This window comes from Pelodiscus sinensis, chromosome 14, assembly GCF_049634645.1.
Source record: "Pelodiscus sinensis isolate JC-2024 chromosome 14, ASM4963464v1, whole genome shotgun sequence".
NCBI lineage: Eukaryota > Metazoa > Chordata > Testudines > Trionychidae > Pelodiscus > Pelodiscus sinensis.
This window is the reverse complement of record NC_134724.1, coordinates 2,410,000-2,428,503: the sequence shown is the minus strand read 5'-3', so window position 1 is coordinate 2,428,503 and position 18,504 is coordinate 2,410,000. Positions and strand designations below refer to the sequence as shown.

General features: G+C 53.2%; 1 protein-coding gene across 1 annotated transcript in view; it reads left to right on the top strand.

The window, feature by feature from the left end:
• Positions 1-16,360, top strand: part of NOX5 (NADPH oxidase 5) — a 33,868-nt gene extending 17,508 nt beyond the window's left edge. Inside the window, exons 8-16 of the mRNA XM_075896841.1 lie at positions 1,619-1,751; positions 2,682-2,824; positions 4,322-4,483; positions 7,148-7,192; positions 8,729-8,853; positions 10,068-10,152; positions 13,849-13,948; positions 14,586-14,752; positions 15,692-16,360. Coding sequence (XP_075752956.1) covers positions 1,619-1,751; positions 2,682-2,824; positions 4,322-4,483; positions 7,148-7,192; positions 8,729-8,853; positions 10,068-10,152; positions 13,849-13,948; positions 14,586-14,752; positions 15,692-15,823 — 1,092 coding nt within the window. The 3' untranslated portion in view covers positions 15,824-16,360. The remainder of the gene's footprint in view (positions 1-1,618; positions 1,752-2,681; positions 2,825-4,321; positions 4,484-7,147; positions 7,193-8,728; positions 8,854-10,067; positions 10,153-13,848; positions 13,949-14,585; positions 14,753-15,691) is intronic.
• Positions 16,361-18,504: the final 2,144 nt, after the last annotated feature.

Sequence of the window (18,504 nt, the reverse complement as noted above, 5' to 3'; positions counted from 1 at the left end):
CCCTGGAGTGATCCAGGGATGTCCGTGGGCTGACCGCCACTGCAGGGCCTGGGACAAAGGGGGGGGGGGCTCAGTGCCCATGGAAGGGGCGGGGCCAAGGGCAGAAGGGGCGGGGCCAAGGGCAGAAGGGGCGGGGCCAAGGGCAGAAGGGGTGGGGCCAAGGGCAGTCAGCCCTTAGCACTGCCCAGGCCACAGCGCTGTCCCCCACAGCTCTCAGAGCCGCATGGCACAGTACTACAGTGTTCCCATGGCAGTTCGAAGGGCCCCAGGCACTGGCCACTGCTGCAGTAGCAGCGGTGGCAGCTGGGAGCTCCAGGCCCCTGTGAACGGCCAGGCCCCGGGGCAATTATCCCCTTTGCCCCCTCCCCATGGGCGGGCCAGATGCTGGGGTGGGACGTGAAATAAAGACTCAGGATTTAAGCTGAATGGAGTCTGTTCCTAGCTCTGTTGCTGACTTGCTGCACGACCTGGGGGAAGTTCGTTACCCTTCCGTGCCTCTCTTTTCTGTTCTCTAAAATGGGTATACAAATCCGCCCCCTGACTCACAGGAGAGCCTTTGGTGTTTGTACACGGGTTGGGGATTCTGGTGAAAAGCCCTGTGCAGAAAGAATCTGTATCGGCGCCAATACGGGTCTCACCCGTGCCGTTGCAGGGCCCGGCTGTAATGCTGCATGCTGGGAAATAGGCCTGCAATCCTTTGCATGCTCCAAACGGCAGGCCCCAAATTGGAGGCTTGTGGAAGAGGCTTGAGCAACACCCAGTCTGCGGCCATTCCTGGTGCGCTGTGCTACCCTCGACATCTGGGGTCTCCAACCTTTTCAAGCACAAGGTCACTTTTTTGAAAGAACTGCAGTGCAGGATCGACTTCAAACCCAAATACCCTTGCGCTGCCTCCTTTGTGTCCCTTCTCCGAGGCACCGCTCTGCTCACGCCATCCCCCCTTCCTCCCTCCCCCGTCCTTCCTCCTTTTCATCAGGCAGGGGCAGAGGGTTGGGGTACAATCTCTGGTCGTGAGCTAAGGGATCTGGAGTGTTCAGAGCAGCTCTGAGCTGAGCTCGGGGTAGAGGTTGGGATGCAGGACAGAGTTTATGATGGGCAGGGATACAGGCTCTATAAGGGAGTTAGAGTCTAGGGGGGCTCAGGGCTAGGGCAGAGGTTTGGGGTGCAGGAGGGGTTCATGACTGGGGCAGGGATTCAGAGCTGGCTCCAGGTGGACACTGCTTATCTCAGGTAGCTTCCGGGAGGTGGTGCAGTGGGGCTAAGGCAGGCTCATTCCTGCCCTGGTCCTGCACCACTCTCAAAAGCAGCCAGCAAACTCCCTCCATCCCAGCCCTGTTGTGCCTCCTCCGTTCTGTGGCGATAGAATACAGGATGAGAGAGGGGCCACCCTGACATCAGCACCCCTTCCTCTTCCCTTCCCTGCGGGAGTCGGGGACAGTTCCAAGGCAAAGGGCAGGAGGTGCATAGCAGTGGGGGGACGGCGGAAGTGCCAGCACTGGAGAGCTTCTTGGCCAAACCAGTCAGGATCCCCTGCCAGAGGCTCCAAGATCGACCAGGAGATCCCGATCGACTGGCTGGTGACCCCTGGCCTACATCTTGGCTTTTCGTTTCAATCCAGGTGACTCATCTGGTGATCAAGAGGCCACCATTTTTCCACTACAAGCCTGGCGACTATATTTACCTGAACATCCCGGCCATTGCGAAGTACGAATGGCACCCGTTCACCATCAGCAGTGCGCCCGAGCAGCAAGGTACGGGGCTCCCCAGGGCGCCAGGGCGGCGCCGCTTTGCTACTTCAGCCGAGTTAAAAGGCGGCTTAAATAAAATCTCAATGAGTCCCTTTGTGGCGGTGCAGGGAGATTTTTGCAGCAAGCAGGTTCCATTTGATGCGACGGGCTCGATAGCCAAGAATGAAGCTCTCCCACCGTGGGCTGCCGAGATGTGGGGGGAGGGGGGCGGCGTTTGAAGCATCACGGGTGAAAGGAAGTTCTTTGCCAGTCTGGGGGCTGGGTCCCCTGTGCTGAGGGACTTGTATTCCACTTCCCCATCCTCGCCCACCGGCGCGCGCCACACGTCTGGAAGCAGAAGCAGACGGGCATTGTGCGTGTCCGCAAGTCCGAACCGTTGGCAGCTGCCCTGGGCCTGCCGGAAGGGAACATTCATTGCCACCTGCCCTTCTGCCTCGTGTGGAATCCTGGGAAATGTCGTTTCTGTGAGCAAAACCCAGTCACGTCTTTCCCTGCACTTAGAGAAACACGCCATGCTCAGAAAGGGGCCAAATGGTCCAATCCCATGTATCCCCGGACACAGCGATCTGGGGAATGCAGCTGGTGTATTGGAAGTGGGTTAAACTCTAGACTGACCTCACTGAAATAGCCGGAGCATTTCTTTGCTTCGCCTCCAGCCCTTCTTACTCCCTCTGGTGTTTTTTAAACGTGGAATTCAGCTTTAATTTAAATGCTGGGCCAAAGTCTGTCCTCTACAAAATCCCTGGGAACTTCCCTGGGCTTTCTAAAAATTCCTCTAGATTTTCCTAGGGGTAGCCAAGACCAGAACTTGGCCAGGTTACTCATTCTGCATCTTGCCTGTACAAAATTGTAGTCCAGTTGCAGGATTCCCTTCATCAGAATGTTTACCCAGGGCTCTTTCTTATTCCAGTGTCATCTGCCTTCATTTCACAGATACCATCTGGCTGCATATCAGATCACTCGGGCAATGGACCAACCGACTCTATGAATATTTCAGACGGCCTGAACCACTCAGCCAGGAGCCTAAACCACTAACGAGAAATCTGCAAAAGCAGCGATTTCACCAATGGGCCCAGGTTTGTAATGCAAGGGGCTGTTTTTATGAATGACTCTCTATGGATTCAAATAGGAGTGTGTTTACTTTGCTTTTCCATGACACGTGAGTATCGTATTGCCTGCTACTGCCACTAGGCAGTTCTATTTAGTGGTGGTGACATGGGGAAAAGGAGCAGCCTGTATTTATCCTGACACATTGCCCTGTGTAGAGGCTGTTCATTTTTTCTTACCCTGCTGCTATAAGGAACCTAAGGCCATGTCTTCACTTAGCGGAAGATCAACATTGCCACGATCAATCTTCTGGAGTTCGATTTAGCGGGTCTAGTTAAGACCTGCTAAATCAAACTCACAGGGATCCCCACCCCCTACTGGCCAGTACTCCTGCTCCTGGGAGGAGTAAGGGAAGCCAATGGGAGCATCAGCTTCTCGCCACGGGGACAGCAGGAAAACTCAACCCCAGGTACATAACTGGCATTGCTGGAGTTGTGTATCTTGATTCAACCTTCCCCTTTAGTGTAGATCTGGAAGGAAAGTCTGTAGCTCGTGAAATCAGAAATGTCTGGGCTTCTCAGGCTGATATCAGACATAGAGAGAGTTCTGCTAGCTCATTAAAACACACCCGAGAGTTCAGTATCTGATGCTTCCCCTTGGACAGTCACTGCTAAGTGTCGGCTTGGCGTTGTGTGACTTCCTCGAGCGTTGTTCCTACTTCCCCTTTCTCAAACAGCATGTGTGCTGTGGGGAGCGACCCGCTGGGCTTCTGGGCACAGATAAGAAGTGTACAGTAGCGGGAGAGGGTTGTGAAGCATTTCAGGGCTGAGGTTGGAGTACCCCACACTGCTCTCTTACGAGCGAGGCTTACCGGTTACCCAGTTACCCATTTACATCCCTACAGCACAGCGGTACTGAAACCAACAGACCAGTCCATTGCCTTAAAGGCCTAATAATAATAATCCCTCACGCTTATACAGCGCTTCTCCATCAGCACTTAGCAAAGTGTATTCCCAAGGAAAGCAAGACCATTCTCCCCATTATACAGAAGGGGAAACCGAGGCACACAGGGGTGAAGTGACTTACCCAAAAGCATCCAGCAGGCCAGTGGCAGAGCGGGGCCTAAAGCTCAGGACTCCAGCCTCCTGGTCCAGGGCTCTAGCCATTTGGCTACACCCCTACTTCTAGGAAAAGTAAGAACATAGGCTAGTGCGAATCTGTGTTGCCCATTGACTAGAATGGAGCTACAGCTTAGGTTCTAGTCCCTTGTCTCATTGCTGTTTGATCCCCATGACGTCCTGCTGCCCACATGGCATCAGACTTGTGCATGTGAGAAAAGCAGGGAGACGTTGGCCCTGTTATCACGGCGGTGAGGAATGAGGCAAGAATGCCCAGTGATTTCATAGCTCAGCCACACGAGACCTTTTCTGCCCGGGGGCCTAAGCAGAGAAGCCCTGGGTTGGTCCAAGTTCCATCTGTCCCAGGTGTCCTGGCTCACAGCGGTTCCTTTTTGGCATTGATTTTAGGAACGTCTGTTCCCTTTGTCTGGCTTGGACGGGTCAGTAGCCACCAGTGAGGACGAAACGGTCGAACTGACGTCTTACAAAGCCACCAGGGGTCCTGGCTGTGGACCTGCTGACATCCCCATCGCCGAAAGGAAGGAAGCGGAGAGCCCCCAAGCCAGAGAGGTAAGGGCCCTTGGTGACACCCCTTACCACCGAGTCTGCGTGTCCAGGGCTCTGCCCCAGCCCCATCTGGCTCTGGATGTTTTGAACGAGCCTTTTCAGGCTAGGGATAGAGGCATAAGAGGAGAGGACCTTGGGGCCTGCATTCAGGAATCAGGCTGGTCAAAAGCTTCCCACCCCACTTCCTGTCTGACAGAAAGTTGGGTTTTTGACGTCACAGATGTTCTGCTAAAAGCGTCTGTTTTGATGGACAATGTTTACTTGTCACCGGAAAGACCGAGCAGCCAGCAAATCTTTTTTTTTTTTGGCCGTTTGCCGGGCAGCCAACAAACCGTTTTTTTTTTTTTTTTTTTTTGGCTCACCCTCTCATGAGCGCCCCTTTGTGGCCGAGGGCATGTCCACAACTTCCCCGCCCAACTGGTTCTGGGAGTGCCGGTGTCCCTGTTGGTTTTCTGATCAGTTGCTTGGAACCAGGCTTCTTCTTATCCCTCTTTTGTAGCTGTTGGCAGGGGTGAGAGGGGGGGACTCAGGCCCGCCCACTCCTCCAGGTCCCAGCCCAGGGACCCTGTAAGTAGGAGTAACAGTAGTTCGGAATAGGAAGCCTAATCCGAACTACCTAGTTCGTGCCGCGTGTAGCAGCGGGCACGGAGTCCGAACTAGCAGGGATTTAAAAATGGCGGCGCCCAGCAAGATGCAAATGAAGCCCGGGAAATTCAAATCCCGGGCTTCATTTGCAACTTCGGTTGCCTACATTGACCACCCTAGTTCAAACTAGGGCGGTAGTGTAGACATACCCTTTCTCCCTGGGCCACTTCCCCAAGAAGCTGCTGCATCCAGCCCTTTGTCTCAGGGCTTTGAGGCCAAGTCCTCAGCGCCCCCATCCCGGGTTCTGCAATTGCTGTTTTCTGTTATGGCCGGGCGTCAGCCGCTGGACCCGGGTTTCAGCCAGGTCTGAAGTCCAGCTCCCACTCAGAGCTGTCTGAGGTGCTGCTGGTCCAGTCAATCCCTGGGTCTGCCGGGTCGAGCTCCCGTGAGGAACTGCCAGGCCCTGACCCGCAACTTCTTTTATATCAGTCTGCTGGGCCCTGATTGGCTGCAGCAGAAGCAGCCACTCTAGTCTGCTTGGAAGACCTATTTTCTGCTCTCTCCCTGGGGCGGGTGCAGCAAGACCTCCAGCAGGGGGCGTCGGGCTGAGTCCACCATGTCCCAGGCCCCCAAAACGAAAAATATTGATGCAGAAATTGCCTCGTGGAAGGTTATAATTGTGTGTCTTGCACCCCCATTCTCTGCTCTGGGCTGGTTTCCCCAGCCAGACTACATCTACCATGATGCACCCTGGTGGAGACTTGTCATGCATCTGATGGCTCAGCAAGAGGGGAAATCATGGTGCATCCTGGATGATGTAGTCCAAATGATAGAGAGTGGCAGGAAAGTCTCGAATCCTGCAACGCCCCCCGTTGAATGTTAAGCATTGGCCTGTTGCTGTTGGCATCAGTGTGACTATTTAAGTGCTTATCATTAAAGCATATACATAAATCGGATCAGGATTAAAACCCTAATCGTGAGGCTCCTTGATGGGTGAACACACACAATTCTCATTGACGTTCACCTTTGGTCCTTGCAGAGAAAATACACGCACAGGCCGAGGGTGCAGCTTGTGCTTTTTATCTGGGTTCACTATTGATTTGCATCATTTGGAAAGTGGCACGCAAGGAAAATGTCTCACGGTGGCTTAGTCATGATATTTTTATGGTGGATTTTAGAGACAATGCCTCTACAAAGCTGAACTGTGTAATAATGCAGTAGTCACTAGTGAGGCAGCTTAGACCGACAAGGAATAGAAATGAAGCCCTTTTAAAATCAGGAAAGGTTCACACACACAGTCTCTCTTTTGAAGGAACAAAAGATAAGTTAGATATAAATCATACTAATGTGAGGAAGTTTGAGAACCACGTCTCCTGGCTTTTATCATCTGATATGAAAAGCTCTCAGGATATTGATTCTGTCACAGCTGAAGGAGCAGTCATTACAGATAAAGAATTTATATGCACCATTTTTAATGAGTTTCTCTCCCTGTTGCTGGTGAACTATTATATTTTCTCTCTGTCGGTAGCAATCCCCTCCCCAGCACTGTCAATCTGATCACAAATCTTGTAAATCTTGTATTCACTCCCATGTCCTACGAATGCATGATTCGTGGGAATTTGAATAATTGCATTTTTGAATCAACCTTTGATTCAATTACAACCTGGATAATTTACACAGACCTTTTGGGTGAGAAAATCTTCCCCCTTAACTAATGACCTTCCCATTTTGGGTACTGGTCATTTGTATTAACGGGGATGTACATGGAAAAACTTGTTTATTATGTTACCCTTCTCTGTAGACAGGCCATGTGGCCACCTCGCTTGAATGTGGCACTTTCTGCGCTGGAAAGTTTTAAGACTAAAATAACACTGGGCTTTGACTTATTCCTGGTGCAGTGGGTAGATCAGGAAAGATTTAACCAGCACAAATGTCCCTGCCAATATGGAAGACCTGGAAAGTTTTCCAGCCTTACCAGCGGCACGTCAGAGTCAGGGGGACTTTAATACTCGCGAGGGAACACCCTCTAGGAATGAGGCCAGCTGCTTGACTCTTGGTACCACGGGTTTCTCTGTGTAACAGGTCTCTGCCAAGCTGAGGGAGAATCACAGAGCTTGTAATATCAAGGTAAGAGTCTCCCTTGCATGGCTGGTTAGATCATCGGACTCGCAGCTGGCTCTGGGCAAACAGACCCTAGTGCCGGTAGCAGGATCATAGAAAGTCCGAAGGGCCCATCATGCATATTGCAGGCCACAGGCCCTCTCCCTGCTGATATAGACCCCTGACCTCTGGCTGAGGTACCTGAAGTCCTCCGATAATGACTCCGAGAAGCCACCATTTATACTAGTTTAAACCTGCACGTGGTCTGTATCCAGTGCTGCAAAGGAAGGCAACCCCCCACCCCGGGGGGAAATTCCTTCCCAACTCCAAATACCCTGATCGGTTAGACCAGTGTTTCTTAAACTTTTTAAGACTGAGGAACACCAAACAATAATTTTTTTAATGAGGAACACCAAGGATTTTTTCTTGAGAGAAAAAAAAAAAGGATCGGGAGGGTAGGGGGAGTTATTGAGAAAAAAAGAGTTGGGGGAAGTTATTAAGCAAAAAAAAAAAAAGGGTAGCCATTTTGAATTCTGTTGTTCTCCACGGCACACCTCCAGTGTGCCATGGAACACAGTTTAAGAAACACTGAGTAGCCCCTGAGCATGTGAGAGAGACCCGCCAGCCAGCCAGGGCAGTGAGACCCCTGTGGCGTGGTCCTTACATGTGCAAGCAGCATCACTCCAGGGCTAAAGTCAACCTCATCCCCTAAGGTCCCCTCCTTGTTCGCCTGCCGATGGGCCCCTCCATTCCCACTAACGCCGCAGTCACGAACCTTTTTGAGGTCAAGGGGCCTCTGACCCACAGAAAAATGAATCGGGAGCTGCACAAAAATAAGATGACCCTCCCCCCAAAAACCAAACCCCTCACTGACGTGGCCCCGACTGAGGAGGAGGACACTCCCCGCATGCCCCTCACGCACCAGAGCCTAGGGGAGCCCACGTTAGTAGATTCTGTGGGGAGAAAGCCTCCAGGCAGCGCTTTACTGCGCCAGCCAGAGGTGGGGGGAGGCGGAGGGGCAGTGCATGGAGCCGTTTCCTCCCCCACCAGATAGAGCCCGTGGATCAGATCTGGCTCTGGCTTGCCTGACTTCGGCCCTCGAGGCTCGGGGCTCCTCCCTCCAGTATTGGCAAGCCAGCTCTGGCACTGCAGCCTTGTGGGGGAAGCTGTGGGGAGAGGGGTCTGGAGCACCTTACGCTAAGGCACCGGAGCACCAAGGCCTTGACTTTTCAGGCGGCTTCGTGCCCCCAGCGAGGCCCGACTGCCAGATCAGTCTCAGCTCCCAGCGCGGCCCCAGATAAATGACCAGCATTTTGAGGCCATGTTGGGGGCTCAGCCCTCGCCTCATAGGTCATAGAGTCATCAACTTTCAGCCCAGGCGGCGCCGCTCCCTGAAGGGGCTGGGTGGGGCGGTGCAAAGGCTGCAGGTGAGCCCCCAGGCTGTGGGTTCTGTCCCTCCGCCGGCGTGGGGCGGGGTTAGAGAAACCCGGCGAGAGCCGTCCCTGTGAGACTGAAGCAGACGTGTCTCGTGTGCCCCCAACTGCAGCCTCTCTTCTCCCTCAGTGTTATATTGACGGCCCCTATGGGACGCCGACGCGGCGGATCTTCGCCTCGGAACATGCCGTGCTGGTCGGCGCGGGCATCGGCATCACTCCCTTTGCCTCCATCTTGCAAAGCATCATGCACAGGTTGGCCATGTACCTCTCCAAGGCGTGGTGTGGTGGCACCCGGGTCCCGCGGTTCCTGGCAGAATGTTAACGCGCCTCAGAGGCTCACGGTGACCTTCCCACTGCCTCCTGTTTCTCCCGCTTAACGAGCCACTCCTGTCACCGGCATGGGGGAAAGCCCTTCCGTGGTCCTAGACTCCCCTTTTCCCTGATGGTGGCCCACCGGGCGTGGGGAGGGTAAGGGGAACCCAGTCCTGCCCACATACTCCAGGTTCTGGCCCAGGGCCCCGGGTAGCAGCCACTAGTGGGGCTCCCGGGGCGGCCCATCCATATAGGCGAACTAGGCGGTAGCCTAGGGTGCCAAGTTAAATGGGGTGCCAAATGGTGGCACAATATCATTGAGGAATTTGGAGGTGGGAGCGCCGATTGCCAAGCAGCCATCTCTGGTGGCCTAGGCAGGGAACAGGATCCCGCTCACCCACCTCCCGTGTACCTGCCCTCCGCTGCCTTTGGCCGGCCACAGGATGTAGCATATAAACTAACCCAGGGGAGTGGAATTCTTCTTCCCTTGCCCATTAAAAACCACACCGTGGCTTAAAGAGTCATGCTGCGGGTTATGTCCAAGGCCAGTTCTCTTCTGCCTGGGCCAGACCTCGCCGCCGTATTGTGGGGCTCAGCAGCGAGTCCTGGTTCTCCCACTCGGCTGTTGGGTGACATTTTCAAAGTCACTTCTGCCACCGTGCCTCACTTGGCCCATCTGTAAAATGGGGACAATACTCCCGCGGTCATTGGGAAAGCGCTTTGAGCTCTGCAGGCAAGCAGTGCGAGGTAAGAGTGAGGTGTTATTAGCTAAGGTGGTCACTGTTATTGAATGGATTTTAACCACCCAAGGGCCCTGCTAGGCTGGGGAACTGCTCTTATGTCCATTTCACAGATGGGAACTGAGGCCCAGCACGGATCAAGTGCTCACTTGAGATCAGACACACACTGTAGACGGACACCTGGACAGAAAGTGTACAAAGAAGCTGGAGAAGGCTGTTTTCTAGATCTGGTCAAGAAAAGGTTGACCCCTTGACAGGAATGGTTGTTATTTTGAATTTTGGGACAGTATGGCCTGGCTCTAGTGACTTTCTCCAGAGAGTTTCACTGCTGCGTGCCGGGGGGGGGGGTGCTATGAAGCTGCCGGGGCTGTGTTTCATACCCCCTCCCCCCTGGGTTGTGTTCCATTCACCTAGGCATCGAATGAGAAAGCAGAAGGACCCCGGCGGCAGCCCCTCCTGGAGCGAGAGCCACAAGGACGAAGAAATGAAGCTTCGGAAGGTGAGCACTTGCTTCTGGCTGCTAGCAGCAAATATTTGCAGGAAGCCCTCTGAACTGCTGCATGCGCTGGGCTCCTGGGCAGAGCGACGAACCGGACCCGGGCCCAGTGGGGTGTGGGAGCTGCTGGCGTGACAGCCAACTTGTCACATGCACAGATAGCTACTCTGTGATAGCAAAACGATAGCGAAGGGCAGGGTAGGGCAATTGTTGACGGGGGCAATGCCAAGCTTTTGGTAAGTGGGCAAGGGTTGCACTTTTCTATGTAGGGGGGCAGGGTCTGGGACGGAGGCTGGGGGCAGAAGGGAGCTCAAGGTAGGGGCCTGGTTTGCAGGAGGTGGGGGATCTGAGAGGGAATTTGGGTGGCGGAGGTGGTGATCTGAGGCAAAGGGTTGAGGTGCAGGGGATATGGTCTGGGGGAAGGGTGTAGGAGGGGTTGTGGGGTCTGGGAGAGAGTTGTGACCTGGGCTGAGGGGCTGCAGAGGGTTTGGGTGGTGACCTGGGGCAGGGAGTTGGGGGGAGGGCAGGAATAGGGGGCACTAGAGGCAGGATCTGGACAGGAGGTGCTTACCTAGGCAACTCCAGGCCAGCAGCCCTTCAAGACCCTGAGGCAGGCTCCCTGCCTGCCACAGCCCCAGACTACTCAAAGCAGCTGGTTGCTCCCTGTGGCTGTCCGAGCAATGGGAGTGGGGAGGAGGCTTGATGTGCTGCTCCCACCCCAGCAAAATCTCTCCGCTTAGAGTGGAGAGATTTTTCTGGGAGATGGGGGAGCACGCAAAACCTCCCCCTCTTGCCGGTGCTCAGAGCAGAGAGCCACAGGGAGCAGCCAGCTGCTTAAAGCGGCGTGGGGCTGCTCTGTGCTTGTCTTAGAGCAAGTCTATGCTAGAAGCGCTGCATTGGCGGGGCTGTCTGGAGAAAATGCACTAGGCCAACAGGCGAGAACTGTCTTGTCCGTATAATAAACCCACCTCTGCGAGGGGCAGTACCTGTGTCATAGCAGTGCGCACTGGCACTTAGGACGTATAACTTGCATTGCTCAGAGGGTGGCTTATTCACACCCTGCGTGATGGAAGTGTGTACCGAAGTAGGTGGTGGTGCAGCCCTGGCTCAGGCTGAGACTCATTATACCCCATTTAGGTCAGGAGGGATAAATGTATCTTTGGAAGAGCTGCCATTGATGATAGAGGGATCCGTTGCTCCTGGGTTGTAACTGTAACAATAATGTGAAAGGGACAAACTCTCCAGCTGTTTTTAGGACTTTGGTTCTTTAAGGCACCTCTGCCAAGAGATCTCCAGGCCTTTGTCCTCCTCTCAGAGACACCCTTACCAAATAATAAATAAACTTAAAAAACAACCAGTGACAACGTGGGTTGTGTCCAGGAAAGCTCACGATCCTGTCTAAAATGCTTTTGTTAGTCTCTAAGGGTATGTCTAGACCACAGGCTTTTGTCGACAGAGGCTTTGTTGACAGACACTGTTGACAAAACTTCTGTCGACAAAGAGCGTCTAGATTACAGCAAGACTCCGCTTTGTTGACAGAGAGTCTAGACGCTCTCTTTTGAAAAAACACAGTGTGGATGCACTAGTGCCTTTTGTCACCAGAACTCTGTTGACAAAAGGAGTTATTCCTTGTAGAATGAGGTTTACCGTCGTCGACTAAACTGCCACGTTCTGTCGACTTACTGTCAACAGAACTCGGCAGTAGTGTAGACACAGGCATCGTTTTGTCGACAAAAGTCCACTTTTGGCGACAAAACCCTGTAGTCTAGACACACCCTAAGGGTACATCTACACAGCATCCTTGCATAGCTTATTTTGAGGTAATATCTAAACAGCTTATTTCAAAATTTGGCACTGTCTATACAGCATCACATTTCATAATAAAGCACTATTCTGAAACGTCCCTTCACCATCATGCAATGAGGTTTATAGGGAGGTTGGAATAGTGAGCCCGTTATATTTCGATATAATGGGTTTGCTCTTAAGACGTGGAATAGCTCTGCAGTGTAGACATAGCCTAAGGTACTACAGGATCACTTGTTTTTTTTGTTTTTTTTTAAGTTTCAGAGGGATAGCCATGTTAGTCTGTGACTTTTAAAACAACATATAGACAGTGTTATCAGCTTTCGTGGGCACATTCCACTTCTTCCAATGAGTGGAGCAAAAGACACAGAACCCCCCAGATTTAAAGCAGAGAAAGAGGGGAGAGGAGGAGGGGAAAAAAACCCTGTCACTTATAGTGTCCATGCTAAACGAGGCTAATAGAGTGCCCAGGCAGGTCCTCATTCTTGGATTTCAAAGTGGACATTCTTTTACAAAGTAATTGCAGAAACCAACTAGTGAGAGTGAGCCTGTGGAACTGGCCTTCGTATGTAAATCTGACGCCATCCCTCAGGAACTGAACAAAGACATGAACTGGATGGGCCATTCTATTCAACACCTAGATGATATCAAAAGCTACCATAAAATCTCGAGTATAATGCGCACTTTTTCCCATTTTTTTTAGCATCAAAGTCGGGGTACGCATTATCTATAATTGACAGGGGGTTTCCCCTTCCCCTCTCTCCTCTTTTTCTGCTTTAAATTTGGGGGTTTCTGTGCCTTTTGCTCCACTCATCTGAAGATGTGGGCTGTGCCCATGAAAGCTCATGCTACCATCTATATATTGTCCAGGACCACTCCTTGTTTTTTAAAGTTACAGATTAACACAGCTCACCCTCTGAGACGTTTAAATAGTAAATGTAAATCAGCAACGCTCCCCTGGAGCCCCCGGAGTGAAAATGCTGGACAGAAGCTGAGAACCAAGCTCCCAGACTTGCCTACGTAATGCTAAGGTGCAGGAGCACAAAGGCCTGGATTTTCAGACAGCTTCACACCCGCATCAAGGCCTGTATGCCACGTCTATAGCTCCCCTAGAGCTATATACACAGCACACGGACAGAGGCACTGGCGTGAAACACAAAATACTCTTTCTGGAAGGGTGCAATGTAACACAACTTCATTTCCTAGACTCCAGAACCTTCACACACAGCTGAGAACCAAAGAGAGAGAAAGAGACCCAGCAGGCTGCTCCCTAAGGGGGAAAGGACAACTCCTCTCCCCTTGCTCTAGGCTGGATGGTTGCAGACACAGTGCTGCTCCCAGGTTGCATGGCTGCTCCCTGTGGCTCCTATTTGCCAGAAACCAGCCAGTGAGAGCTGAGGGAAGTGCTAGCACCTTCTTTCCCCGTGTCAGGCCCTTGTCTACAAGCAGGACCTGGAACACCCCTGAACATTAGTTTGCAATTGTAATGCCGTTTTGAATACACGCCCACCCCCAGCAACGGGTCCGCCCTCAGCCAGCGTGAGTTGGCATTGAGTGAGCTGAAGCGACGTTGATTTGCCCCGGCTGAGCTGGCCCAGTCGATCGGACTCCCAAGCCGCCTGTTAATCGTCCTGCTCCTTCACCAGATCTCCTGGTGAGGAACAGGCGTAAAGGCTCAGGTGGAGACAGAATTAGAACCTGGCTCCGTCCCAGGCCTGCCTGTCCCTGGTCTAGCGTGACCACAACTCCCAGACACTCAGGCTGGGTCAGTTTGCCAGTCCGCAAAGAGCCACGCTGGTGGCTCCAAAAGGAACCAACCCCACCAGTTTGGCGGATCTGTAATTTGCCGTGAAACTGGGGGGCTCAGTAGCCCCACAGCAAAGATCCTGCTTTCAGGTCGACTTCATCTGGATCAACCGAGACCAGAAGTCCTTTGAGTGGTTCGTCAGCCTGCTGACTCAGCTGGAAATGGAGCAGGCCGACGAGGAGCCAGAGGGTGAGTGGAAGCCAGGCGGCTCTGCTAGTGCGAGGCTACGCCTTCCCTCCGTTCCAACGGGCGACTGACCTCGGCCTCCGCCTCTCACCTGGAGGAGTGCAGGCAGATCCGGTAACACGGTAGAAGGTTGGATTGTCCCTCTAGTGGTGCGATAGGCACGTGGCCCATCTGCAAATGCAGGTAAAGAGGCAGCGGGGGTTGGGGTAGGGTTGTGAGCTGCAGCTATTGGTTCCCAATCCTGGCTCTATCAAGGCTCACTGCAGATCCTTTGAAGGGGGCCCTCCTGGGACAGATTAACGTGTGGCCTAGGCACCTGGATCTGACTATCCACCCCCACACTCCTTCCCCAGCGTGGGCTGCCCTCTCCTGGGTGACACCAAATGCTCCTGCTTTGCTATTCTGTGCTCCCAGCTGCTGCTGCTCTTGTGCCGCGTCCCCACCACGTGCTGACTGCACTTCCAGATGGGAAACATTGTCCTGCCTGTTTTCCCCGGGACAGGCGTTCTCCTAGCTGAGTTTTGACCGGTTTGGGGGGGCCATGTGTTTTGAGCCGGCCTTGGTTAGTCGTTCGGTGCTAACATACAGACCTCTGCGTGCTCAGCTGGTTTTCTCTTTGGCTTTTCCCTTCCGTGGACAGACCGTTTTCTAGAGATGCACATGTACATGACGTCCGCGCTGAGTAAGAACGACATGAAGGCAATTGGCCTGCAGATGGCTTTAGATCTGCTGGCGAAAAAGGAACAGAGGGACTCTATCACAGGACTCCGGACCAGAACCCAACCCGGCCGCCCTGACTGGAGCAAGGTAACGGTCCTTGAAACTCAATTAGCAAATGGGCTTTTGCACGCTTCACTCCCCCACAGCCACCTGCTGCCAGGGGATGCTGGAGTATCTCCAGAGTAGTCAGTGGAGGGTGTCTATTCACAACGCTGTCAGTGCGGTCAGGCGGGCATGCCAAGCCTAACCCCTACCACCTCAATCAGGCAAGTTCCTGTCAGAGTCAACGGGAGCTCTGTTTAGGTACGGAACTCAAAACGTTGTACGGAACTCAAAACGCTGTACGGCACTCGAAACACTGTACAGAACTCAAAACGTACGGAACTCATAACGCTGTACGGCACTCAAAACACTGTACAGAACTCAAAATGTTGTACGGCACTCAAAACGCTGTACTGAACTCAAAATGTTGTATGGCACTCAAAATGCCGTACTGAACGCAAAACACTGTACGAACTCAAAACGTACTGAACGCAAAACACTGTACGAACTCAAAACGTACTGAACGCAAAACACTGTATGACACTCAAAACGTTGTACGGCACTCAAAACGCTGTACAGAACACAAAACGTTGTACGGCACTCAAAACGCTATACAGAACTCAAAACGCTGTACGGCACTCAAAACGCTGTACGGCACTCAAAACGCTGTACTGAACTCAAAACGATGCCTGAGGAGGGAGGGTTCTTGGTGGCTCTTCGTGAAGTGGGAATTCTATAGGAGTCTTTGATGGTAGACTCAGGTTTCATGTCTGCTGTTTAAGACTCTGTTAGATTATCCATGCCCAGGAAACAATCCACCCTCCCTAGCAGCTGTTGATGGCCATCGATGAAAAGAACCTGATTGGCGCCCCCTGGCTTAGCTTTGTGGTGGAAGAGAGCTAGTGAACCAAGGACATGAGAACGGTGTTGACACGAGACATTAAAACAGACCCGTCCCTTGTTCTTTTCTTCCCTTCACGCCAGGTGTTCCGCAAGATGGCAGAGGAAAACAAAGGGAAAGTCCAAGTCTTCTTCTGTGGCTCTCCAGCGCTTGCGAAGGTCGTCAAGACGCACTGTGAACAGTTCAACTTCCGGTTTTTCAAAGAGCATTTTTAACAGGCTTCCTGCCCATCGCTGCCTTTGCCAGAGCTCGGCGAGCTGTCTGTAGAACCCTCTTCCTGCCGGGGATTTCAAGTGTCCGTCTTTGCTTCTGTGATTGCTGGCACGTGCGTCAGATTTACAAGGGAGCTTTCTTTGCTTTCCTCTCTGGCTGGATGTAGGGAAGTTTGCACAAAGCATGGCCTGAAAATGCTCCATGAATAAAGCAAGCTCGTGTTCAGCTGAACTTGGTGTGTGGCACCTCCAGCAGAGTCCCCGTGTGAGCAAATCTAGCCACGCTGGCGTCTCTCCTCTGTGTGGTGTGCTACTGGCTTAGGATGGCCTCCTCGTGAAGAATAAACCTCCCACTTCTAGGAATTTACTGCCCCTTGAAAGCTATGGGCAGATCTTCCCAAAGGCCCAGTGACAGGGGCTGCCCTAGTCGGGTAGCCCTCCTCAGGAAGTGGTCAGGCCAGATACTTCAGGGGAAGGTGCAGGAAACCTGCAGCGGAGCGCGTATGGAGTAACCTGCTTCTGGAGCGAGTTTCTTCCTGATCCCGGTCAGTCAGAACTTAGGCGATGCCCCGATCCTTTAGCACAGGGGTGGGAACTTCAGGCTTGCCTGGATCTGGCCACCAAACCTGCGAGACTGCTCCCCCAGGCTCCTGCGTGCACGGGGAAAGTAGGGAGGGTCGTTTCCCTTCTCCGTCAGGAGCGTCTCACTTTGCGTCTCTCTTGTGGGCAGCCCCCAACTGTGGATCAGCGGCCACCCAACCCAAAAAAGAGCTTCCCCTGCCCTGAGTGAGCGTTTGTGTCCCTTCCCCACCAGTCCCTGGGTTAAATGGGTTGTTTTAGTTGACTCCAAGAGGCTGGCTCTGGGGAGTCACAACATTTACCAGAGGCAACCTAGTGCGAGGGACTCACACGCCGACTTACCGCGGAGGCGGGGCGACCCGTGAGATACACACCCGAGTCCAAGGGCCCGCCTTTGGGGATTCTCAGTGCCAGGGGTTTGATTCAGTCTGGGAGCAAAACTGAAATCCTTATCCAGGTTTGGCTTGTGACAGAGCCCATCCAAGATCAGGGGAGTGTGTCCCCCGGGCGCTGGCCTCTCTCTAAATACGGGGAGTTGGCTGCTAAGAAACATGCCAAGAAAATAAACCTACTGGCCAGAGTCTCCGGGGTGGACGGGGTGGCCCCTGGAGGCCTGGTTTAGTCGACTGGCCTGGACACAAGACAGAAATATCCCAGGGAAAAGCTGCCTTATGCAACAGGAGGATCAGACATAGCAGGGCTCCATCCCACCCCCTAGATAAGGGCACCATTTACGGGGAGCTACCGGGGGACAGTTGCCCCTCCCACGTCGGGACTCCTGGATTTCACACTTGAGGTCTGCTCAAAGCGGCATGCCCTGACTCCAGACGCCAGCTCTTAAATGCAACAGCATGTCAGCTGCTTGCAGCTTAGCCTTTGGAGCAGGGAGTTTGTTATCGAAAGAGCCAGGCAGGGTGGTTAACAATAGCAAAAGGCTGGGCAGTCCAGTCCCTGAAGGATCCTTAGCGTGTCATGAAAACATTGCCGGGTACGCCACTTAAAAGATGGGGGTGGGGGGGAAGAGTATGAATGAGTGTTGTGCTGTATTTGGATTTGGACCTCTGCTGTTAAATGTGAACATGTTCTTGAGGAAAGGGTAAACTGGGATTAATCCACAGCTGACTGCAAAGAGCTACAACGGGATCTCACAAAGCTGGGTGATGGGGCAACACTAGGGCAGATGGAATTCAGTGTTAAGTGCAAAGTAATGGAAAAATACAATCCTAACTCGAGAGACAAAAACGATGGGATCTGAAATAGCTCCTAGCACTCAAGAAAGAGATCTGGGAACCATTAGTAACAGAGTAAGAATAGACATTCTGGGTGTGTCTAGACCAGTGGTCCCCAACCATTTGAGGCTGCCGGGCGCCAGGGGGCGTGGCCATTCACCTGCCGGGCACCAGAGGGCGGGGACACTTGCACGCCTGTGGGCGGGGCTCCCCCCATAGCCGCGCCCCCCCAAGTACCGCGCGCCCGGGGCCAGCGCCCCCCCTCCAAGCGCCGCGCACCCGGGGCCGGCGCTCCCCCCATGCGCCGCGCGCCCAGAGCGCGGGTGGCCAATCCGCGGTGCTCCTGGAGCCGGCGCTCACCATGCACCATGCACCCGGGGCCGGCTTCGGCACCGCGCATGTGCCACGTGCCCAGGGCCAGGCCAGCCCCGAGCACTTGGCGGGTGCACACAAATGCCCCCGCGGGTGCCATGGCACTCCGCGGGCACCGTGTTGGGGACCACTGGTCTAGACTACAGGGTTTTGTCGACAAAAGTGGACTTTTGTCGACAAAACTATACCTGCGTTGACCCTACCACTGAGTTCTGTCGACAGTAAGTCGACAGTTTTGTTGATGGCGGTAAACCTCATTCTACGAGGAATAACGCCTTTTTTCGACAGTTATGTCGAAAAAAGGCACTATTGCATCCACACTGTGCTTTTTCGACAGAGAGCATCTAGACTCTCTGTCGAAAAAGTGGCTTGCTTTGTCGACAGAACTGGCTGTAGTCTAGATGCTCTTTTTCAATAGAGGCTTTGTCGACAGTATCTATCGACACAGGCTCTGTCGACAAAAGCCTGTAGTCTAGATATACCCTAACATTTTAAGGCTAACCA